Source organism: Nomascus leucogenys, chromosome 14, assembly GCF_006542625.1.
Source record: "Nomascus leucogenys isolate Asia chromosome 14, Asia_NLE_v1, whole genome shotgun sequence".
Lineage (NCBI taxonomy): Eukaryota > Metazoa > Chordata > Mammalia > Primates > Hylobatidae > Nomascus > Nomascus leucogenys.
Window position 1 is genome coordinate 78,518,591 of NC_044394.1, and position 19,286 is coordinate 78,537,876.

The window sequence follows — 19,286 nt, forward strand, 5'->3', positions numbered from 1 at the left end:
CCACTGCACTACACTCTGGGTGACAGAGCAAGACCTCATCTCTAAAACAAAACAAAAGACAAAGCAGAAAGTTACCTGAGTCTTTTCCAAGTTATTTAATTTAGAGCGTCAGTCTCCAAATATAATAATATTAAGATAGCAGTTTATAAATTAACTTTTTTTCAGATCACTCTAACATAAAATCTCTCAACTGAATCTCTAGTTTGTCTCATTTTGTTAAGAGCTTTAATATTACATGGGAAGTTCAGAGACTTCTATTTCCATCCCTCAACATGTAGTGACAGTCAACATGCCAGGCTCTGTAGCACCATGATATCCCAGCACCAGACCACTCCAGCCACCCTCTCATTCAAAGAAGGGCTACAAGATATGGCTGGACTACTCGAATCACATCTGATCTTAATCAATCCAGGTATAGAAAGTTGTACTATAACGAATACTTTCCAAAATTGTTTATTCAAATAAAAACAGATCAAGTCATTACAGAGCATTTTTCCATTTTAATAAGAATAACAGACCTACTCAAGGTAATTTTATTCTGTTTATTTAAATAAGGATAAGGCTACTTAAAAGACTTTTTACATACAAAAATGTACAAGGTTAAACTTTTCTGTACTGAATTACAAAACCTGCACAAGCATTTAATAAAACAGCACACTTAAAAACATTCTGACCATTATTTAGCCTCTAAAAATTACTGAAGTTCAACAGTAGTAAATAGAGGAAGCTCTTACATATATATACATATATATATGATTTAATCTACTGGCAGTTTTACTTAATGTAAGTTTTTAAAAGGTCACATTGCTATTGAATGAGTCTCTAGATCAATTTTAGAATCGTCTCTCAAAACTTAAGTCAACCAAAATATTATTTCAAATAGTAATTCCAATTCTGAAGAACTTTAATACTAGCAAATATATTATGGCCTCATAGCAGTAACTGAACCAACTTTCCAAAGTGCCTGGTAGCTGTCCAGATGAATTAGGCTACTTTGGAAAACTGTACTGTCTCTACAGCCATTGAGAAGCCATTCAGTGCCCTGGTACTGTAGGGTCCTGAGACTTTCCAGAATTCACACAGCAGTCTATGATCCCTCAAATGTAAGAGGACAGGGGGTCAGCCTATCTTCACCTCTCAGTGAATGAGGAGGGCCAAGCAATACGACTTGCAAACCTAAGCCAGAAGCTTGGGATCTACAGTAAGGAGGAAGGAGAATTAAAGTAGAGAAAGAAAATGTGTAAGGAGAAAGGGAAAAGAAGGAACAAAGAGGGAAAGGAAGAAAAAACAACGGTGCCTGCTAATGGCAGGAAGTGGTAAAGTGCCTATAACTAAAACTTACAAGCCACCCACTAACTCTAATGCCATTCATTTGCCTACTCCAATAATAAGAAAAGCTGGCTTTACTGGAATATAGAATCAAGAGCAACATTACCCACCTATGTTAGTGAGTAACTAGTATTCTAAAGTTGTTTGCCATACATATCAAGTTCTTCTAACCTTTAAAGCAAACCAAAACACTTCAAAACATAGGGCTCCCAGGGCTGCTGCTCCAGATTCCCAGCATTCAGCATGCTTCATTATGTGGAGAAAGACATTTCAAGACAAGCTGTTCCATACACCTTCAGAAAGAACAAAGCTCTAAGAAGGTGGGATTATGTTAACACATAGTACATGGTTTAGTGTTTCTCCACATTTCAAACTCAAAATAGCTCAATAATATGCTGCTACATGAGCATTGATTCTGAATGTTCATAATATAAACTTCAATTTGAAGCAACAATGTTACACAGTTCAGCTGTTATTACCAACCTACTCTGTAAGTTAAAATACAAATAAAATATTAATTTTATTGAGTAACTAAAAATAAGTTCCCACTGACTTAAAATCGTCAAATGGCTAACTCTCTCTCAACTAAGAGAGAAACACAGATGGAAGCAGAAAGGACAACTGAATATAAAATAAAATTTGTCAATCTATAATCTGCACTTTTAAAATCTCCTTTTGCATTTATTTATGTATAGGATCACAGTTGCCCACCAACATTATGTCTGTCAGCCCTGCAGATAACAATTTACTGTTAACATTAACAATTTATGCAATACTTAGTATGTTTTATCCTATGTGTACAGATTTACAGTCTGGAATAAAGGCAGAATGATTAAAAACTATTGGGTTAAAGTCTTAGTACAGTACTTACCTGCAAGGCTGAATTAATTTTTTGGAAGGCTATTCAATAGCTGAACTAAAATGCTTGTTTTAACAAATCAAAAGAGGAATAAGACTACTTTAAAACATATTGAAAAAGGTAAATCCCAATTTGAACATCAATCATATAATGAAAAAAGTATGAAGTATCCTTTGCTCTTGCTTAGAAACACATAGCAGAACAGTAGAAACTAGAACTCATGAATATAAGGTAAACCCTATCTTCCCACTGATTTCCATTATACAATTGGAGTGAAAATACCACTCGAACAAAAATAAACAAAAAACCTTAGCAGGTAATTCTGTGTGGAACAGCCATGTGGGAATTGTCTATATTACAGCTGCAGGGAATCTCATGTAAGCTAGGAGTCCATCTTCCTAGGTTGCACTCTGCAGTGACTTCCGACTCCAGTAGCTCCTCTATTGCGTACTCCATATTACACTAATTTTTGCTCCTGACTGCTATGCTTCCTGGACTCTTATAAAAATTCTAGAATTCTACCCCCACTCCTAATTCTCTAAACTTTCTTCCATCGAATACCACCTCTAACATGATTATTCTGCCTGAAGACTTTTTAAATCAACTTCATTTTGAAAAGATTAAGCTCCCACAAGCGAGTAATAGCTGAACTCACAGAGTGAGATCACAGACTGCTCACGAAAAGAGTAGGTAGGACTGCTACATGACAAGAACATTCTAAAGGATGGGCCAGGTACAGAATCAACCAGTCAACTCATAATATATATATCAATTGTTATGACTTCAAGGAAAGGAGCAACAGCAAGCACTGATTCCTTTTTGCTTTTTATGGGAAGAAACAATGTAAGCAATTAAAGAACAGCATTTTTATCTGTATATTCTGAATAGTTTTCCAGCAGTACTACAAAGATGCTTTTCTTGGTGAACCTTTAAGGATTAATGTTGCAATATTTACTAAAATACTGTGATAAATTGTTATATGCTTCTGCTTTGTAAAAGAAATAAAAATGGCAAGCAAACTAGTAAAATATTTGAATTTAAAAAAAAAAAATCTCAAAAATCTCAAATTTCCCCCAAAGACTCTGAACAAGGCTAATGAGAGTAACTCCTAAAATTCACTGAATGCTTTTTTTTTTTTGAGATGGAGTTTCGCTCTTGTTGCCCAGGCTGGAGTGCAATGGTGTGATCTCGGCTCACCGCAACCTCCGCCTCCCGGGTTCAAGCGATTCTCCTGTCTCAGCCTCCCGAATAGCTGAGATTACAGGCATGCACCACTATGCCCAGCTAATTTTGTATTTTTTAGTAGAGATGGGGTTTCTCCATGTTGGTCAGGCTGGTCTCGAACTCCTGACCTCAGATGATCTGCCCACCTCAGTCTCAAAAGTGCTGGGATTACAAGCGTGAGCCACTGCGCCTGGCCAATTCAATGGATGCTTTATAGCACACTTGTAGCTAATGATTTCAGTAGGGTCAATATAAATGACATATACTAAGCCATTGGTTTAAAAAGATATTCTTTCCTAATCATGGCAAGACAGGCAAGAATTTTAAAAAAGGAAGGGAGGGAGGGAAGAAGGGAAGGAAAATAAATCCTTTTTTTTTAAAACCTATTTGAAACCTCTTAAGAAAATTCCACAATAATCAGGATTTCTGTAAATATTGTCAATATATATGAACATATTTGAAAAACTACAGTTACGGTATATTTACATTTTTGGAAACTTTTCTTCAGGGCCAAGTAACATGTTGTATCTTCCTTTTTGCTTGTGGGGGCTTCAGGTTATTCTGAAAGACATGAACAGAAATCAGTTTATACTTGCAGAAATATCAGAAAACAACTAAAACGAACATTTTAAACAACCAAGGTTTACTATTAATATATTAATGGAAGATCACTGCTGCCATCTGGTGGGAATATATTTAAAGAAACAGGGGTGAGTTTTCTAGCTCTGTGGTTCTCAAATGTGTGTAGTTTAGAATAACTCAGAGCACTAAAAACATGCCCCAGGCCTGGTCTTATCCCAGAACCAATTAAACCAGAATTCATAAAAGGTAGGGGGATAAGGCTCTGACTTCTTTTTGCTCTTTTTTGGAAGCTCTTCAAGTGATCTTAACATACAATCAGAGTTGAAAACCACCGACTGCTCCAGATCTGCTTTCTCCCTGTCCAGCCCATCTCCTCCATCAACTTTACAATTTAACAATCCAAAGTCAATGCAAATAGGCTGGGCAGGTGGCTCACGTCTGTAATCCCAGCCGAGTCAGGCAGATCACTTGAGGTCAGGAGTTTGAGACCAGCCTGGCCAACAGGTTTGGTGAAACCCTGTCTCTACAAAAATAAAAATAAAAAAATTAGCTGGGTGTGGTGGCAGGCGCCTGTAATCCTAGCTACTCGAGAGGCTGAGGAAGGAGGATTGCTTGAACCTGGGAGGCGGAGGTTGCAGTGAGCTGATATCTCGCCACTGTACTCCAGCCTGGGAGACAGAGCAAGACTGTCTCAAAAAACAAACAACAACACAACAAAAACACAAAGTCAATAGGAAATGTTAAGAAGAAGATTTATATGTGTGCATACATAAAAAAGAATCTTTTATCCTTAGTGTTTTATATATAGCTCTCTCACGCTCTCGCTCTCTCTCTCTCTCTCTCTATATATATATATCTCCTATCTATAAAAGAGTAAAATTTTCTAGGGTACAGAAATGCTGTTTAAGAGCCTGGAAAAAAAATTCTCTGAGGCTTCCTCCTGATGGCAATATTTTAGATGTGGCTTTATTGTTCTAACTCTTATCCCACACCCTTCTCCTCTCTCCCACAAAGGTAGCTGAAAGGAGTATGGAGGCAGCATGGCCTCCAAAGTGTGTGCCCTGGGATCAAACAAACCTAAATTCAAATCACAGCCTGGTGGCTTACTAATAACTCTGGAATTCTGGACAAACATTTAAATTTACTAAGTTTCTGTTTCCTTATCTGTGAAATAGGAATAACAAAGATGCCTACTTCATAGAGTCACTGACTCAGTGAACTAATAAAAGTAAAAAACTCAAGACCAGTCAGGTGGTTTTCTTTTTCCAGGGTCTACTATTTTAGAATGTTTGAATTTTCTGAGTTTTGATCCCTTTGATACATGATTAGATGATAATAATAATAAAGCCAAAGCATTCCACAGGAATAATGGCTATTAAACTACTAGGTATTTAAAAGTAAAAGCACTTTTCTGAAGAGCCTGTAGCTATTTTATACATACATAAAAAATCATCTCACAAATTAAACTCTAATACATTGTGTTAACTGCACCAAATGTGCCAACAAACATCCAAATGATTCAACATAGTGGAGCACAACATAATAGATTTCCCCAACTTCTGCTATCCCCACAAAGCTAGGTAAATTGAGCAGTAGGCGAGACAAGTGGTAAATCTTAAAAGATTCTGGTGTCTGGTGTGGTTTTAAGGTATGCACAAACAGACAGACTTAAGGTCAGGCCCCAAATGCTACTTAATAAATGTGTGACCCTGGACAAATTACTTAATGTTTTAAACCTTGCTAATAAGGGAATATTTATCTGTTTTAGTTCCAAGACAGTTAAAGGAACTAAATGAGAAAAATCTAGGAAAACTGCCTAACAGATCCTCTCTCTACATATTTTAAGCAGAAATAACTTGAGTGAACTTTTAAAAACATTAATCACCACGGATTTTAAAATTCCAGGATTCAAGTACTGGAGTAATGAGATGTATTACACAAATCAGACAGACCATCAAAAGGGTTCAAGAACAGAACGTAGCACAGTCGACCCACCTCCCGTCATGAGGCAGACTGCTCAGGTTTCATTCAGACCACTTACCAGCATGGAAACCACCCCCATACTTACCATGGCCTCTGCTTCTTCTTTAGGAGCTGCTCGCTTTAACTTCACTGGAGTAGTTCCAACAGGGGACAACGGTGGTGACTTCACAGGGCCTGAAGGACTTTTCCTATGCGTTAAGTCATGGTTCTGTTTAGTGTCATTATTATTGTGTTCCGTTTTATTGTTCATAGGCAAATTGGAAGACAAAATTAGGGGTGAAACACTCGAAGAGGAATTTGATAATTTTCTAAAGGCATTACTGGTAAAGCTTGCCTGAGGGGGAGGCTTGAGTCGATCATTATCTCCATTCTCTGTCTTTTTCACTTTTATGCTTGTACTTGTTGAACTTCCATCAAATACGATGAGGGGTCTTTTCCTTAACCCATCTACAGTGCTACTCCTGAAATCAAAGAGATGCACTCTTGAAAAATACCATCTGGAATGGCAAACCAGTTCACTGGAATTCAAGTTAAAATAAGCAGTAAACAAAAAGATTTTCTGATAAGACTAATCTGAGACTATTAAAAATGAAATTTTCTATGTTCATTCTAAATGAAAGAATTTCCTAGTGTTTTATTTCAAAGTTTAAAATATTTATGTACAAGAAATTCAAAGTTAGCTTTAGTGTATACACAACATGCAGCTATTTTTAAAACATCAATTAACCATCTAGCCCTGGAACTTAAAATGAGATTTCCTAGTTAAAAAACAAACACCAGCTTATTGATAGGGTTATCTTAACCATGTAATCAGTTATTATTTTAAAAGCATAATAAACTATAGAACTATACCAAGACTACCACAGTAGCAGTCTACAAATGAGGCACAGCATTCTACTCCATTCAGTAAAGGTCTCTAAAGCCAAGACATTTTCTAAACTAATTGTAATTATGACATTTGTACAAGTTCAATTGTAAAATTTGGCAAGTGTCTCATATTTACCTTCTGGAAATCTAATTTTCACTCTTAATAGTAAAGGTTAATAATGAAAGCATTCATTTGCTTATTACTTATTATACCTCAGATAATATCTATATCACAGATGAATTGAAAAAAAGAATTTTTTTTTGAGACAGAGTTGTGCTCTTGTTGCCCAGGGTGGTGTGCAATGGCACGATCTCCGCTCACTGCAACCTCCGCCTCCCAGGTTCAAGTGATTCTCCTGCCTCAGCCTCCCGAGTAGCTGGGATTACAGGTGCATGCCACCACGCCCAGCTAATTTTTGTATTTTTAGTAGAGATGGGGTTTCACCGTGTTAGCCAGGATGACAGCTTGTTTAATCTAAGATTCAAGAGGCACATTAAAGTTTGAGAAGCACAGGGCTATGTTGCTATGGACCTGGTCCTAGCTCTGTGTGACCTTGGGCATGTTATAGCACTTCTCAGGATCTCAGTTCCTCCACAGATAAAATAATAAGTAGTTCAACAATACAAGATGATCTCTTGGATCCTTCCAGTTTTAATGCTCTGATTCAATTGTGAATTTAAAAAATAGAGTCAAAGATCCTTTCCAAAATGATTTTGGGGTACTAATCAAGACATTTGTACGAAGATTGCTTCAAAGGAAAGTATGACTGGCACATAAAGTTTTGCTTACTAGAACAATATGCCTGAATGTGCTGATCAAGAGGAAAATACTGGCTGAATAACAGCAAAAGTAAATTAAAAGCCATATGCAGTGTAACCCATATTTATGAAAGTTAACATCGTTACATAGCCTGTACTAGTGAGTAAAGTAACCATCAAGCTAAAATGGCCAATCTGAAATGCATTCTTGATCAAAGGTCAGACTATGTGTGTATTTTCCAAAAGACAATGAGCGGACATGTATTCTTCGACTATTCTTCATACTTGGAGAATAATCTCAATCATTAAGTTTTTCTTTGTAAAACAGGGATTAAAACTCAGAGGAACATACTCCCTTTTACCCCTACCCTCCTACTCTGTCTTCTCTCACTGCTTCTAGTGAATTGCCTATGACGGTGCCTTACAAATAGAAGGCCCTAAAAAAATTAATTGATCACTTGAGATATAATAGACACAGAAGAGTTCACTTAAGGATCTTAGGACACTTTGTACTTATTAACCAATCCACAACACTGATTAATCAAATGTAATTTTCTTTAAAAAAGAAAAATCACTTGCTTGTGGTTTTATAAAACTTTTTTTGAAATTAAATAATTTTAAATAGCATAACTTAAGCTAGTTAACAGGCCCTTCATTTGTGTATTATTCAAAGACCTTAGAGTTTTATCTGACTTGACTTTTTTCTCAAAATTCAGGAAATCCTATTGGCTTTATCTTCAAAATACACGCATGCTCCAACCCACCAAATTTACTATTGTAGTCAAAGCTGCCGCCATCTATTGCCTGGATTACAGTACAGCCTTCTAATTTGTTTCCCTGCTTCCACTCTTATACACACCCCTTCCCCTCCCCACACGCCTTAAATCACTTTTTAGGACAGCAGCCAAAAAGTGATTTTTGTCAAAATGTACATCTAATGATGTCACCACTCTGCTTAAAACCTTCTAGTGGCTTCTCATCTGAGTACAGCCAAAGTCCTTACAATGACTTACAAAGCTTTACATGATCTGACAATCTCTCCCGTTCACCCCCAGTACAACTTATTCTTCCTACTTCTCCATCCAGCCATGATAGCTGCTTTGTTGCTCCTGGTATATGATGGGCACATTCCAGGTCCAGGCTCTTGTATTCTGCCTGGAATGCTAGCTTGTTCTCTTCTTCCTACAGGTCTCTCTACTAAAATGTCATTTTTCACTAAGATTGTTTCTGGACTATTTACCAAAAATTGTAATCTTTCTCCCTGGCCTTTATTACTATATAACAATACCATATCTTAACTGTTGTTATGTTTCTCCCAACAAAAATATGAGCAGGGAATTTTGTCAGTTTTATTCACTGCTATACGCACAGTGCCTGGTGCTCAATAGATAGTTACTGGGTAAATAAATTTTTTACTTATCTCAGGAAAAATATAACTTTAGTTATATAAGATAAATTGAAAGCTAGAACCACCAAAAAGTACCTTTTAGTCTCATTTTTAATCTCATGTTGTTCTCTTTTCTTTTCCATCATTTTCCCCCATCTATTCTTCGGCAAATCCCTCTGAGGCAATGGTATTGCATGTTGGACATAAAGGTCAGTAAGACTGTCTTTGTTTACTCTTACATCAGTTTCAACGGCTATGTTCTTCTGTGGGAAAGGAAACAAAAGTAATTTCAAAACAACGTTTTTAATTTTAATAAGTAACCACCTTACCTAACACGGTAAAACATTACTGCTTAAATAACAAATTATAAAAAACCATTTTCACAATAACACACGCACTTAGAGGCAGTGTTAAAGGTTAAATTCTGTAGATATTAGGTTCAGCCCCATCTTAAAAACAATGGTCATATTTTCTCAGTGTGACAGGGATTGCTGTCCACAACTGCTCAGCCAACAAACCAAGCATGAAAGATCATTTCCAGTAAAATTATCTTAACATACAAAGGGGATTGAAAATGGGAGACTGCCCATTGACAAAAGAAAGCTAACAATGATTAACAATCACCACATTCTGTCGATAAGCTACCTTGAGTGTTACTATCATGATCAGATTAGTGGGATGAAGGTCTCAGTCTGTCTTATATTTCTGGTGCTTCTCTAATCTGGCGCTTCCTAAATCGAAGTTAACTACCAAGATTTCAAATAGAAACTGTTATTCCCGTACTGATGACAGTAGCAGTACATCATTAGAAAAGCCTGCACCCCATTTTCACTGGTCCTTTCAAGTAAGCTTCCAGTCATTGTCCAACCATCTGTATCAAAATCACCAAATTCTTTCTCATTTTCCAATTTGTTCTTGACATCATGAAAAACATAGCATAAGCACAGGAGTAGTCATGAAGACAGAGTTTGGATTTAAGGAGAATGGAAATGAGATCACAGTCTCTTCAATTTCAACTCAGAAAGGATTGAAAACATTTGTGTTTAGTACCACTGACAAGCCTATAACCTCTAACAAAAACTAATAAAAGCACATTTTACTTCTCTTTCGTATATTGGACTAATCTATTTTTACCCCGTACTCGCTCAGAAGTAGGGGAAACTCCCAGGATTCTCTTGGACAACATTCCCAGAGAATTCATAGGTCCATTACTTTGGAAAGTATTGCCTTAGGGCAGTGGTTCTCAAAGCGTGCTCTCTGGGCCAGCAACAAGCTGATTAAAAATGCAAAATTTCAGCCGGGCGCGGTGGCTCACGCCTGTAATCCCAGCACTTTGGGAGGCCAAGGCGGGCGGATCACGAGGTGAGGAGATCGAGATCATCCTGGCTAACATGGTGAAACCCCGTCTCTACTAAAAATAAAAAAAATTAGCCGGGCGTAGTGGCGGGCGCCTGGAGTCCCAGCTACTGGGGAGGCTGAGGCAGGAGAATGGCGTGAACCCGGGAGGCGGAGCTTGCAGTGAGCAGAGATTGCGCCACTGCACTCCAGCCTGGGCGACAGAGCCAGACTCCGTCTCAAAAAAAAAAATGCAAAATTTCAGGCCACATTCCGGAACTACTGAACGAGAAACTGGGGACGGAGCCCAACAATCTGTGTTTTAGCAAGCCCTCGACTCATTCTTAAGTACCTAAAAAGTTTGAGAATCACAGGTAAAAACTTACCGACATAATTAAGCTCTACTTGGCAAGAGGACTTGAAATTCAACAAAGATAGGGTACTAAGGGGAAAACCATATGGAAAACAACAAAATACGCTACATAAACCCCAAGGAAACTTTCAGTAATTCTCTATCACTTAAAACATCACTTTTTTCCTTTCTCATTTTTCTCATCTTATCAGAGGCCACACCAGCTGGAAAAGAGCACGCACTGCATGGAGAGCCAGGAGCCCTGAATTCTCCTCCCGGAAGTACCATTTACAGATGTTGTGACCTTAAACAAGTCACTTCATCTCTCTGGAACTGTTTTTATCATCTTTAAACGATTAGAGAGGGTGTGGAATGGACGGTTTCTCAGATGCTTTCCAGTCCTGACAGTCCATGATTTCTACATTCCATGTCTATTCCACGCTTCTTCCCCACTTCTTTCTTCCTCAGGTCGGGGCTTACACACAGGCAGGGGGTGTCGCCTGGGACTCCTCCTTACAAGCCATCGGGACTCAAATAAGCCCTATTTCCCAAGCATTCCTGATATTCTACGGACGTCTCATTTTTGGAGAGGGGGCGAGGAGCGGGAGCGAGGGGACAGCTGCCTGGTCTGTATGGGTGGAGAGTGACACAAACCCGGCGGGAGTGTCCGTGGTTGCCGAGGGCTACTTAAGGCAATCTCGGGTGCAAGCGCCTCACCTGGGAAGGCCCACCCACCCGCCCTCCGATCCGGCGCTCCCAACCTGCTCCAGAGTGAGGAGAAGGAACTCCTGGGACAGCAGCTCCGGGTGCAGCAGCAGTTCCGAGTCCGTGCAGCTGCGACCGCCCACATCCCCCGCCATCGTCGTCGCCAGGAGACCCCAGTCGGCTACCCACAAAGCCCCGCGAAGGAAGCGTTACGGAAGTGACGTACTCGGGCGGAGACTCGCGTGTGTCGTCACTCTGAGTGCACCGCATGCCGGCTCTTTCTCTCGCTGCTGGTTCGGGTGTTGGGGCCTGGTCCCGCTTGCAAAAGCTCCCACGGACCAGAGAAAAGAGGAGGATGTCAGACGTAGAAACAAATGGCGTGTCAAGTTTCGCAGGAAGAGAGGGAAGAGTGAAGCTCCGGGAGCCAGCCACGATTGGTCGCGCCTTCTGTGACGTCCAACGGCAGAGGTCAAAGGGATTCCTGGGGCAACCTCAAGGGAAAGAATTCTGGCGCGGAGGGCCGGTGTACAGTACTTTAGATATGGCAGTGGTTGTGTCTGAAATTATCGTGTTTTTCTGTTTAACCTGTTGCTTGTCTCTTCATCGCCTTTCTATATAATGTAAGACCAGAGGCTTTATGTAGTGAATTTCCTGTAACTCCGGCTCCGTGGACAAATAGGTATTAAAGTATTTGTTTCTTGAAGTAATCCTCTGAATTAACCTGCTCACATGTAAAAAATAATAACCGGCTGGGAAACGCCAGTAATAACCGCCAAACGTTTGTTAGACATTTACAGTGTGCCAGGGACTGCATTTTACGTGTATTATCACATTCCTCAGAACAGCCTAATGAGGTATATATTACTAGAATGCCTATTTTTCAGATGAGGAAACTGATGCATAGAAAGGATAATTTACTCAAGAGCGAGGAAGTAGCAAGCATAAAATCCAAGTACATTTTTTCTGCATGTATTAATAGGTACAGTGAAGTAATTTTTTAAATTGCTGTAGGTATCAATTATAGTCTTAATTCCCAGTAATTCACTTACTAAGAAATATTTTCTGCTTCTCTTTCATCATTCATGGAGAGATACATATCCCTAAATATTTAGCACATTTAAAACTTAAACTTGTTGGGTGTGGTGGCTTATGCCTGTAATCATGGCGTTTTGGGAGGCTCAGGTGGGAGGATTGCTTGAGTCCAGGAGTTCCAGGCCAGCCTGGGCCACATAGTAAGACCCCATATCTACAAAAAATAAAAAAATTTAGCCAGGCATGGTAGTGCCTCTGTAGTACTAGCTACTCGGGAGGCTGAGGTGGTAGGATCACTGGCGCCCAGCAATTCCAGCCTGCAATTAGGTAGGATTACCACACTGCACTTAAGCCTGAGCGACAGAATGGGACCATGTCTGAAAAAATAAAAATAAAACTTGCAGATATGTTCTGAATGTTTATTGTGTGCATCCTCTATGATGTATCATTTTATTGGAAATTATTGCATTGTCTACAAAAATATGAAGAACTCTGAAGATGCCAAAAGATAAACCGTGAAAGAGTACTAGAAGTGAGCTCCTTAAAAAGATAAAGCTGAGAAGTGTTTCCCAATTTTTCTTATTTATGTATGTAATACTTTAGAAACTGAATTTCAGAGCTGGGAGGAAACTTAAAAGTTAGTCCAGTTCTTTCGTGTTAGTGCCAAGAAAGCTGATCAGAAAGAGATTAAATGACTTGCCCAAAATTGAATAGTCTTAAATCTGAGCTGAGGCAGGCGTCTGAATGGCTTAAATTGGAGTTAAATGTATTAGCGTCATAGTATTAACATCATCATATTCCATATCTCTCAAATCTGATTTGATTTTCATTACAATAGAGAAATAAGTGTGATTAGTATTATCCCCATTTCCTTCACATTGTTTTAGTGGCACATTGTTTTAGTATCAAAAGCAGCTACCTTGGGAGAATCCGGGGCTAGAACCTGACCTCATTTCAAGTTTTACTCTTGTTGCACCAAAACCTTGGGTGAGTTAGTTTTTCAGCCTCAGTCCCCTCATCAGGAAAATGCTGTGTTAGCACTTTCTGTGAAGAATGATCAAGGGAGTGGAGATTATAGAGATTATAAACACACTTGACACAGAGTGTTTAAGAACTGGTAGCTGATTTTTACAAAGTTATGGGTCATAGAAGGCAGTTTAGAGCGCGGGCTTTGGAGTAGCTCAGAGTTGTGTTATAACCTTGGCTTCTTTACTCACCTAGGACATAGACTCTCTCTTTAGCTGTAGCTTCCTCCCCTCTGAGATGGAAATTATAAACCATCTCGCAATGTGGTGAGGATTGTAGCTCAAGTGTGTAAAATGCCTCCTCTGTGGGCTCTCCTTGGAGAGTTCTTGTATCCTATTGATTGTCATCAAAGGAAAAAAGTGGCAGGATGATGGTGTTAAGTGGGAAGAACCTTGAGTTTAATAGTCTGAAAAAGTGGTTACAGGTTCTTGCTGTGCTTTTCCTCTCTGGTTTTCTGAACCCATCGCCTAACCTGAAGCCTTAAACTTCATCTGCAAAAATGTTTTGTGGCAGGTAAGATGTCTTTTTCTTCTTCCACTACTTCCCGGTTTAAAACTAAGAGTACTTCCTTGCTTATAACTAATTCTATTAATATTATTCTAGGTGCCTCTGAAGCAGAACTCTTGAGATGGAAGGATTGTCATCTGAGGAAAAAAAATCAAGATTAAGAGAGGAGGAACTAGAATGAGATTCACATACCCTCTCTCCTCCACAGGAAGGAGAGAGTGGTGATGCCTGCCCACTCCTTCCTGGGCAGAACGTTTGTAGCATGGAACATTGGAGAATTTGCAGTCTGCTGACTTTCTGATTTAGGAGGTTGATGAGGAGGCCTTATAATTTGCATTTCTAACAAGTTCTGAGGTGATGGTTCAAGTATGTCCAGGCAGAAGGGCCACCTCACAGAGATTTCTGCCATACCACGTGGGAATTGAAGTCACAGACATCTCCAACCCTCAAGCCTGAAACCAAAAGACTGAAAACCAACACTACAGTGGACAAAGAACATCTCAGAACTTCTGTGGGGACCAGTGACACAAGGACCTAAGGTCTCTCTCGTCTCATCTTGGCACTTCAGAAGTCTCCCCAATCTTGACAAAGCCCTGGAGAAAGGGGCGGGCCTCCCGTTGATAAGATTATCACTGCAGATAAATGGAGGTTTCAAATTGAAAGAAAGGAGGAGGGCCTCCTGTTGATAAAATTATTGCCACTGCAGGTAAATGGAGGTTTCAAATAGAAATACGTTTCAGTTACAGAAAAAAAAATTATCTTTGTTACACATTTGAGTTTGCAGGCCTAAGGTTACTCCTGCTACACTATCATCCGTAACCATAAGGCACTCAACATTTTAAGCTAACTATAAGGATTTTTGCTTCACTCAAAGATCTTGAGGTCTTATTCACTTAACATTTTTATTTGGTGACTATAGTTGACAAGAACAAAGCTGTGGGGAACCAACAAACACTGTAATGCCTGGCATTGTCACCTCAGTAGATTGTGAGTTCCTCTGGGACAGGGTCCATACATTTTCTTCAAATCCCTCACTTAGCCATTAGCCTGCACAGTGCTTATACTTAGTAAGTGCTCAGTAAATGTTTTTGGAATGAATGCATGATGAACAAAATATATACTGAGGACTCTGGTGTTGATTCTTGTTGATAATGTAATAGTTAAGATATGTTATAAATATTGTATCAAAATATTGTGTCAAAAATATACTTGAGCAGGCTGGGCGTGGTGGCTCACACTTGTAATCCCAGCCCTTTGGGAGGCTGAGGCGGGTGGATCACTTGAGGTCAGGAATTTGAGACCAGACTGGCCAACATGGTAAAACCCCATCTCCACTAAAAAAAAATAAGTTAGCTGGGCATGGTTGTGGGTGACTGTAATCCCAGCTACTCGGGAGGCTGAGGCAGGAGAATCGCTTGAACCAGGGAGGTAGAGGTTGCAGTGAACCAAGATCGCACCACTGCACTCCAGTCTAGGGGATAGAGCAAGACTCCTTCTAAAAAAAAAAAAAAAAATATATATATATAGTATATACATACACACGAGCATAAAGGAGCTTCAGTATGAAGGTAATAATTTAAGCAACATTTCACATTTTGGACCTGTGTTAGCTATTTAGAGCAGTTAAACTACTGGCTTGCTTTTAAATACATTGTCTTAGTCATTTCAAGTTGTTATAACAAAATACCATACACTGAGTAGTTTATAAACAACAGAATGCATTTCTCTCAATTCTGGAGGCTGGGAAGTCCAAGATCAAGGTGCTGGCAGATTGGGTGTAGTGAAGACCCATTCATCAGAGATGGCACCTTCTCGCTGTGTCCTCACATGGTGGATGGGGCAACAGGCTCTCTTAGGCTTCTTTTATAAGGGCAATAATTCATGAAGTTTCCACACTTATGACAGAATTACCTCCTAGAGGCCCCACTTCCAAATACCATCACCTTGAGGATTAGGTTTCAACATACAAATTTTGGAGGTACACATTCAGATGATGACAGCACTCATAGGTTACCTTTCATCTTTGGATTCTCAGTGCCTGCCACAACAGCACAAGAACAGTAAGTGTGTGCTGAATGAATACAGATGAATGAACCTTTCCGCATCCTCAGGTACTTCCTAACTGAGCTCCACTATCACCAACCTTCTAGAGCACATTATTTTTTGCCTTATGATCTCACTAGGTGGGTTTCTCTTGCACATATCACACTAATCCAGTGGTCCTCAAAATTGTGTGCCCATTAGAATCCTCTGGAGGGGTTGTAAAAATAGTTTGCTGGGTCCTGACCCCAGAGTTTCTGATTTAGGAGGTTTGGGATGGGGACACCAAAATTTGTATTTCTAACAAGTCCAGAGGTGATGTTGATACTGCTGGCTACCAACTCTACCTTATAAACCATTGCACATTAAACTCTTGAGGGTAGAGACTGTCTTCCTCATTTCAGTATCTGGCATAGTACTCTGGCATAGTACCTGGCACATAGGAGCTGCTAAAGAAATAGTTGATTGAACAATAGTTCAAAAAAGTTTATTTTACTGAAGCTAGATTACAAGTATATGAGTGTGTGTGTATATGTGATTAAATGAGCTATTACATGTAAAAGCTCTTAAAACATGGCACACAGTAAGCTGTTGCTTTAAAAAAATCAAAAATGTAACCTTTGTTTGCTTATCTTCTAAAATGACACCAACCATCCTACATGTGTTCTTAAACAGTTTATATATTAGAATAATGGAATCTTAGTACTAAAAGCCTCTTTAAAAGTTAATCTAGGCCGGATGTGGTTGCCCACGCCTGTAATCCCAGCACCTTGGGAAGCTGAGGTGGGTGGATCACTTGAGGCCAGGAGTTCAAGACCAGCCTGTTCAATATGGTAAAACCCTTTCTCTACTAAAAATACAAAAATTAGCCCTGCGTGGTGGTGCATGCCTGTAGTCGCAGATACTTAGGAGGCTGAGGCAGGAGAATTGCTTGAACCCGGGAGGTAGAGGTTGCAGTGAGCTGAGAAGATTGTACCACTGCACTACAGCCTGGGCAAAAGAGACTGTCTAAAAAAAAAAGTAATCTAGTTAATATTTCAATATTGAGCATCAAGAATTTTTAAAAATTGGTTGAGTGTTTTCTATATGCAGAAAGATACAGCAGAGAGCATAAACACAATCCTTGCCCTCCCAAGCATATACCCAGTGAGAAAGTGAGAAGCACAGAGTATGTGTAAGCATAAAAATACTAAGTTTTGAGAGTAGACAGCAACTATGAAAATATTCAGTTATATCGATGCAACTCAGTCTTCATTAACCATTCTCATCGGAGCACATCTTTTTCACATTCTGTAAAGTAATGCTTGGTATGGGCCCAAGGAATATTTAATAAATATTAAAAAATGAAGTTAGTAATTGTTTTGAAAGCCATATGGTTGATATTTCTTCTTAAATGTAACCAATAGAAACAACATAAGGAATTTGGCCTGTGCACATATTTGCATATTTATGGTAGAGGCATTTACATGGAGGTGCTTGTCATTTGTGACACAGACTTCTCATCAATTTTCAGAAGGAACAAATGTTTCTAGATGGAATAATATGGAGCTTGCCATTGTAAAAATCCTGTGATAAATCCTTTCATAAAATAAATGTGTCTGAATTATCTCTTGTTATACATTTTCACTCCTGGATCATCTAAAATAGGACACAAAGATTGTTCATAAACTATTCATTCAAAACAACTTTATATAAAAAGAATCACTGTTGCTGAATTCTGGATTCTTACTGTTGCTCTTTCTTACAGCATAGGGTTTGGGACAAGTCACCTTTTAAAATTTTTTTATTTATATTTTCCTAAGTGAATTAACACAGGAAGTCATTCACTTTTCTTTGCCTCAATCAAAGAATTAAATTAATTCTTTGACGCTATTAAGTAAATTAATAGCGTCTACTTCATTGCTCAGTCACTAGCAGTTTCTGAAGTCACTGTCTGGCAGTCAGTAGATATCACCTCTGTAACTAGTCTTGTGCAGCTCTCTGTAATGTGATCTGGTAGAGGACTAAGATGCAAAAGCACAAGGGTGAATTCTAGGCCCACCTGAGCCAGTGATTAGTTGATGACAAGTCACATAGTCTCTGTAAGCCTGGTTTTTGTAAAATGAGGAGACTGGATTTGCTCTTGTACCTTCCCAATCCCTGGCTCCGCTAGCTGTTGGCCACCTTAGACTTGAAGATCCATTCACTGCTGCTTGCCCTTGAAGCTCAATTGCTGGTCAGAGCTTTACCCTCCTGGGAAGCCAGTCCCCTACCTGGAGGCTGAGCCGGTGACACTGGTTCCGCTGGGTCAGAGCTGAAGCACCACTGGGGATGGGGCATTTATGTGGCCATGAGTCACACTTGGTTAGGGGTGGAGGACAAGTCACAGGATTGTTGGGTTTTTTTTTTTTTTTTTTTTTTTTTGGCCAGTTTCTTTTTTTATCCCTTTGAAACAGAAGACCATGGAGTACAATCTGGTATCTGCCTTCAGGGTTGGGATAATATCTTTGTTTTACAATACTCAGAATGCCTGGAAGAAAGCGGAGGCCACAGGTCACTAGCAGTTTCTAAAGTCTGAAAATCACTGGGAAAATTTGACTTTTATATGCTAATAATTGAGTTCTGACAACTCTGGAGGGAGCTTTCCAATTCTTTCGTCATGAAATTGGACTTTGTATACTGAAGAGGGGTTCATGGATTCATGGTAACCTACAATTCTGCATTGCGGCCTGAACCAAAGGAATAGCAGCTACAGTTGGGTTTTCCTAAAAGGAGTAAGATAGTCCCAGGCCTCCCTTCTCAAATAAGTGTATCAAGCAGGTGGACTCTGCCAATCAGGGGTCCCAGTCAATCCCTAGGGCCCTGGGGCGCTAAGGGCCTCCTGGGAGGCCTGCGCATCCCAACCGTGCCTTCTGCTCCTGGTGAGGCACCGGCGGTACGTCCGATCCTCCAGCCAGCGTGGTCAGGCGGCTGCGGGCCCAAGCATTTCCCAGGATTCATTCATTCATTTATTTATTCATTCACTCAGCAGGTATTTCCCCAGTGCCCTCCTCCTGTGTAGGTGACAGAAACTGGGTGGCGAGGGAGCCAGGCAAAGCCCGTTTTCCCTGACGCTCGCGGAGGCGGAGAAGAGACCTCAGCCCCACGGCTCGCACAGCTGGCGCGGACCACGCTCTCGCCCGGGGCCGGCAGCCTCAGCGCCCCCCGAATGAACACCTTCCGCCCGCCGGCCGCCCCGCGAGGCGGGCCGTGTCGTGGCCCCGGTACACGCAGGGGGACGCCGAGGCCCAGAGTAGGGCCCGTCCCGGCCTGTGCTCGGA

At 40.0% G+C, this 19,286-nt stretch overlaps 1 protein-coding gene and 1 long non-coding RNA gene across 4 annotated transcripts; one reads left to right on the forward strand and one right to left on the reverse strand.

The window, feature by feature from the left end:
• Positions 1 to 477: 477 nt before the first annotated feature.
• C14H2orf49 (chromosome 14 C2orf49 homolog) lies at positions 478 to 11,636 on the reverse strand. Of its 3 annotated transcripts, none has more exons than XM_012512419.2 (5): positions 11,439 to 11,636; positions 9,087 to 9,253; positions 6,312 to 6,438; positions 6,063 to 6,185; positions 478 to 3,973 (listed from the first exon to the last, which is right to left on the reverse strand). In XM_012512419.2, exons 1-5 carry the CDS (start codon positions 11,535 to 11,537, stop codon positions 3,917 to 3,919), a joined length of 573 nt encoding a protein of 190 aa, XP_012367873.2. In that variant the 5' UTR covers positions 11,538 to 11,636; the 3' UTR covers positions 478 to 3,916. The 3 variants fall into 3 exon arrangements, with proteins under 3 accessions (XP_012367873.2, XP_030683625.1, XP_003277473.2); XM_030827765.1 differs by having other exon boundaries at positions 478 to 1,622; positions 3,899 to 3,973; positions 6,063 to 6,438; positions 11,439 to 11,583; XM_003277425.3 differs by having other exon boundaries at positions 529 to 3,973; positions 6,063 to 6,438; positions 11,439 to 11,583.
• A 1,931-nt stretch (positions 11,637 to 13,567) lies between these two features.
• On the forward strand, positions 13,568 to 15,137 carry LOC115838335. Its single transcript, XR_004033340.1, has 2 exons — positions 13,568 to 13,953; positions 14,044 to 15,137. It is a non-coding gene; the product is annotated as an uncharacterized LOC115838335 (long non-coding RNA).
• The last annotated feature ends 4,149 nt before the right edge of the window (positions 15,138 to 19,286 follow it).

Coding starts and splice junctions, on each gene's coding strand:
- C14H2orf49 (XM_030827765.1), bottom strand. CDS start 11,537: ATGGCGGGGGATGTGGGCGGTCGCAGCTGCACGGACTCGGAACTGCTG. Junction 6,439..9,086: donor ATTAAAAATGAGACTAAAAG/GTACTTTTTGGT, acceptor CTTTGATTTCAG/GAGTAGCACTGTAGATGGGT. Junction 3,974..6,062: donor AAGAAGAAGCAGAGGCCATG/GTAAGTATGGGG, acceptor CATGTCTTTCAG/AATAACCTGAAGCCCCCACA.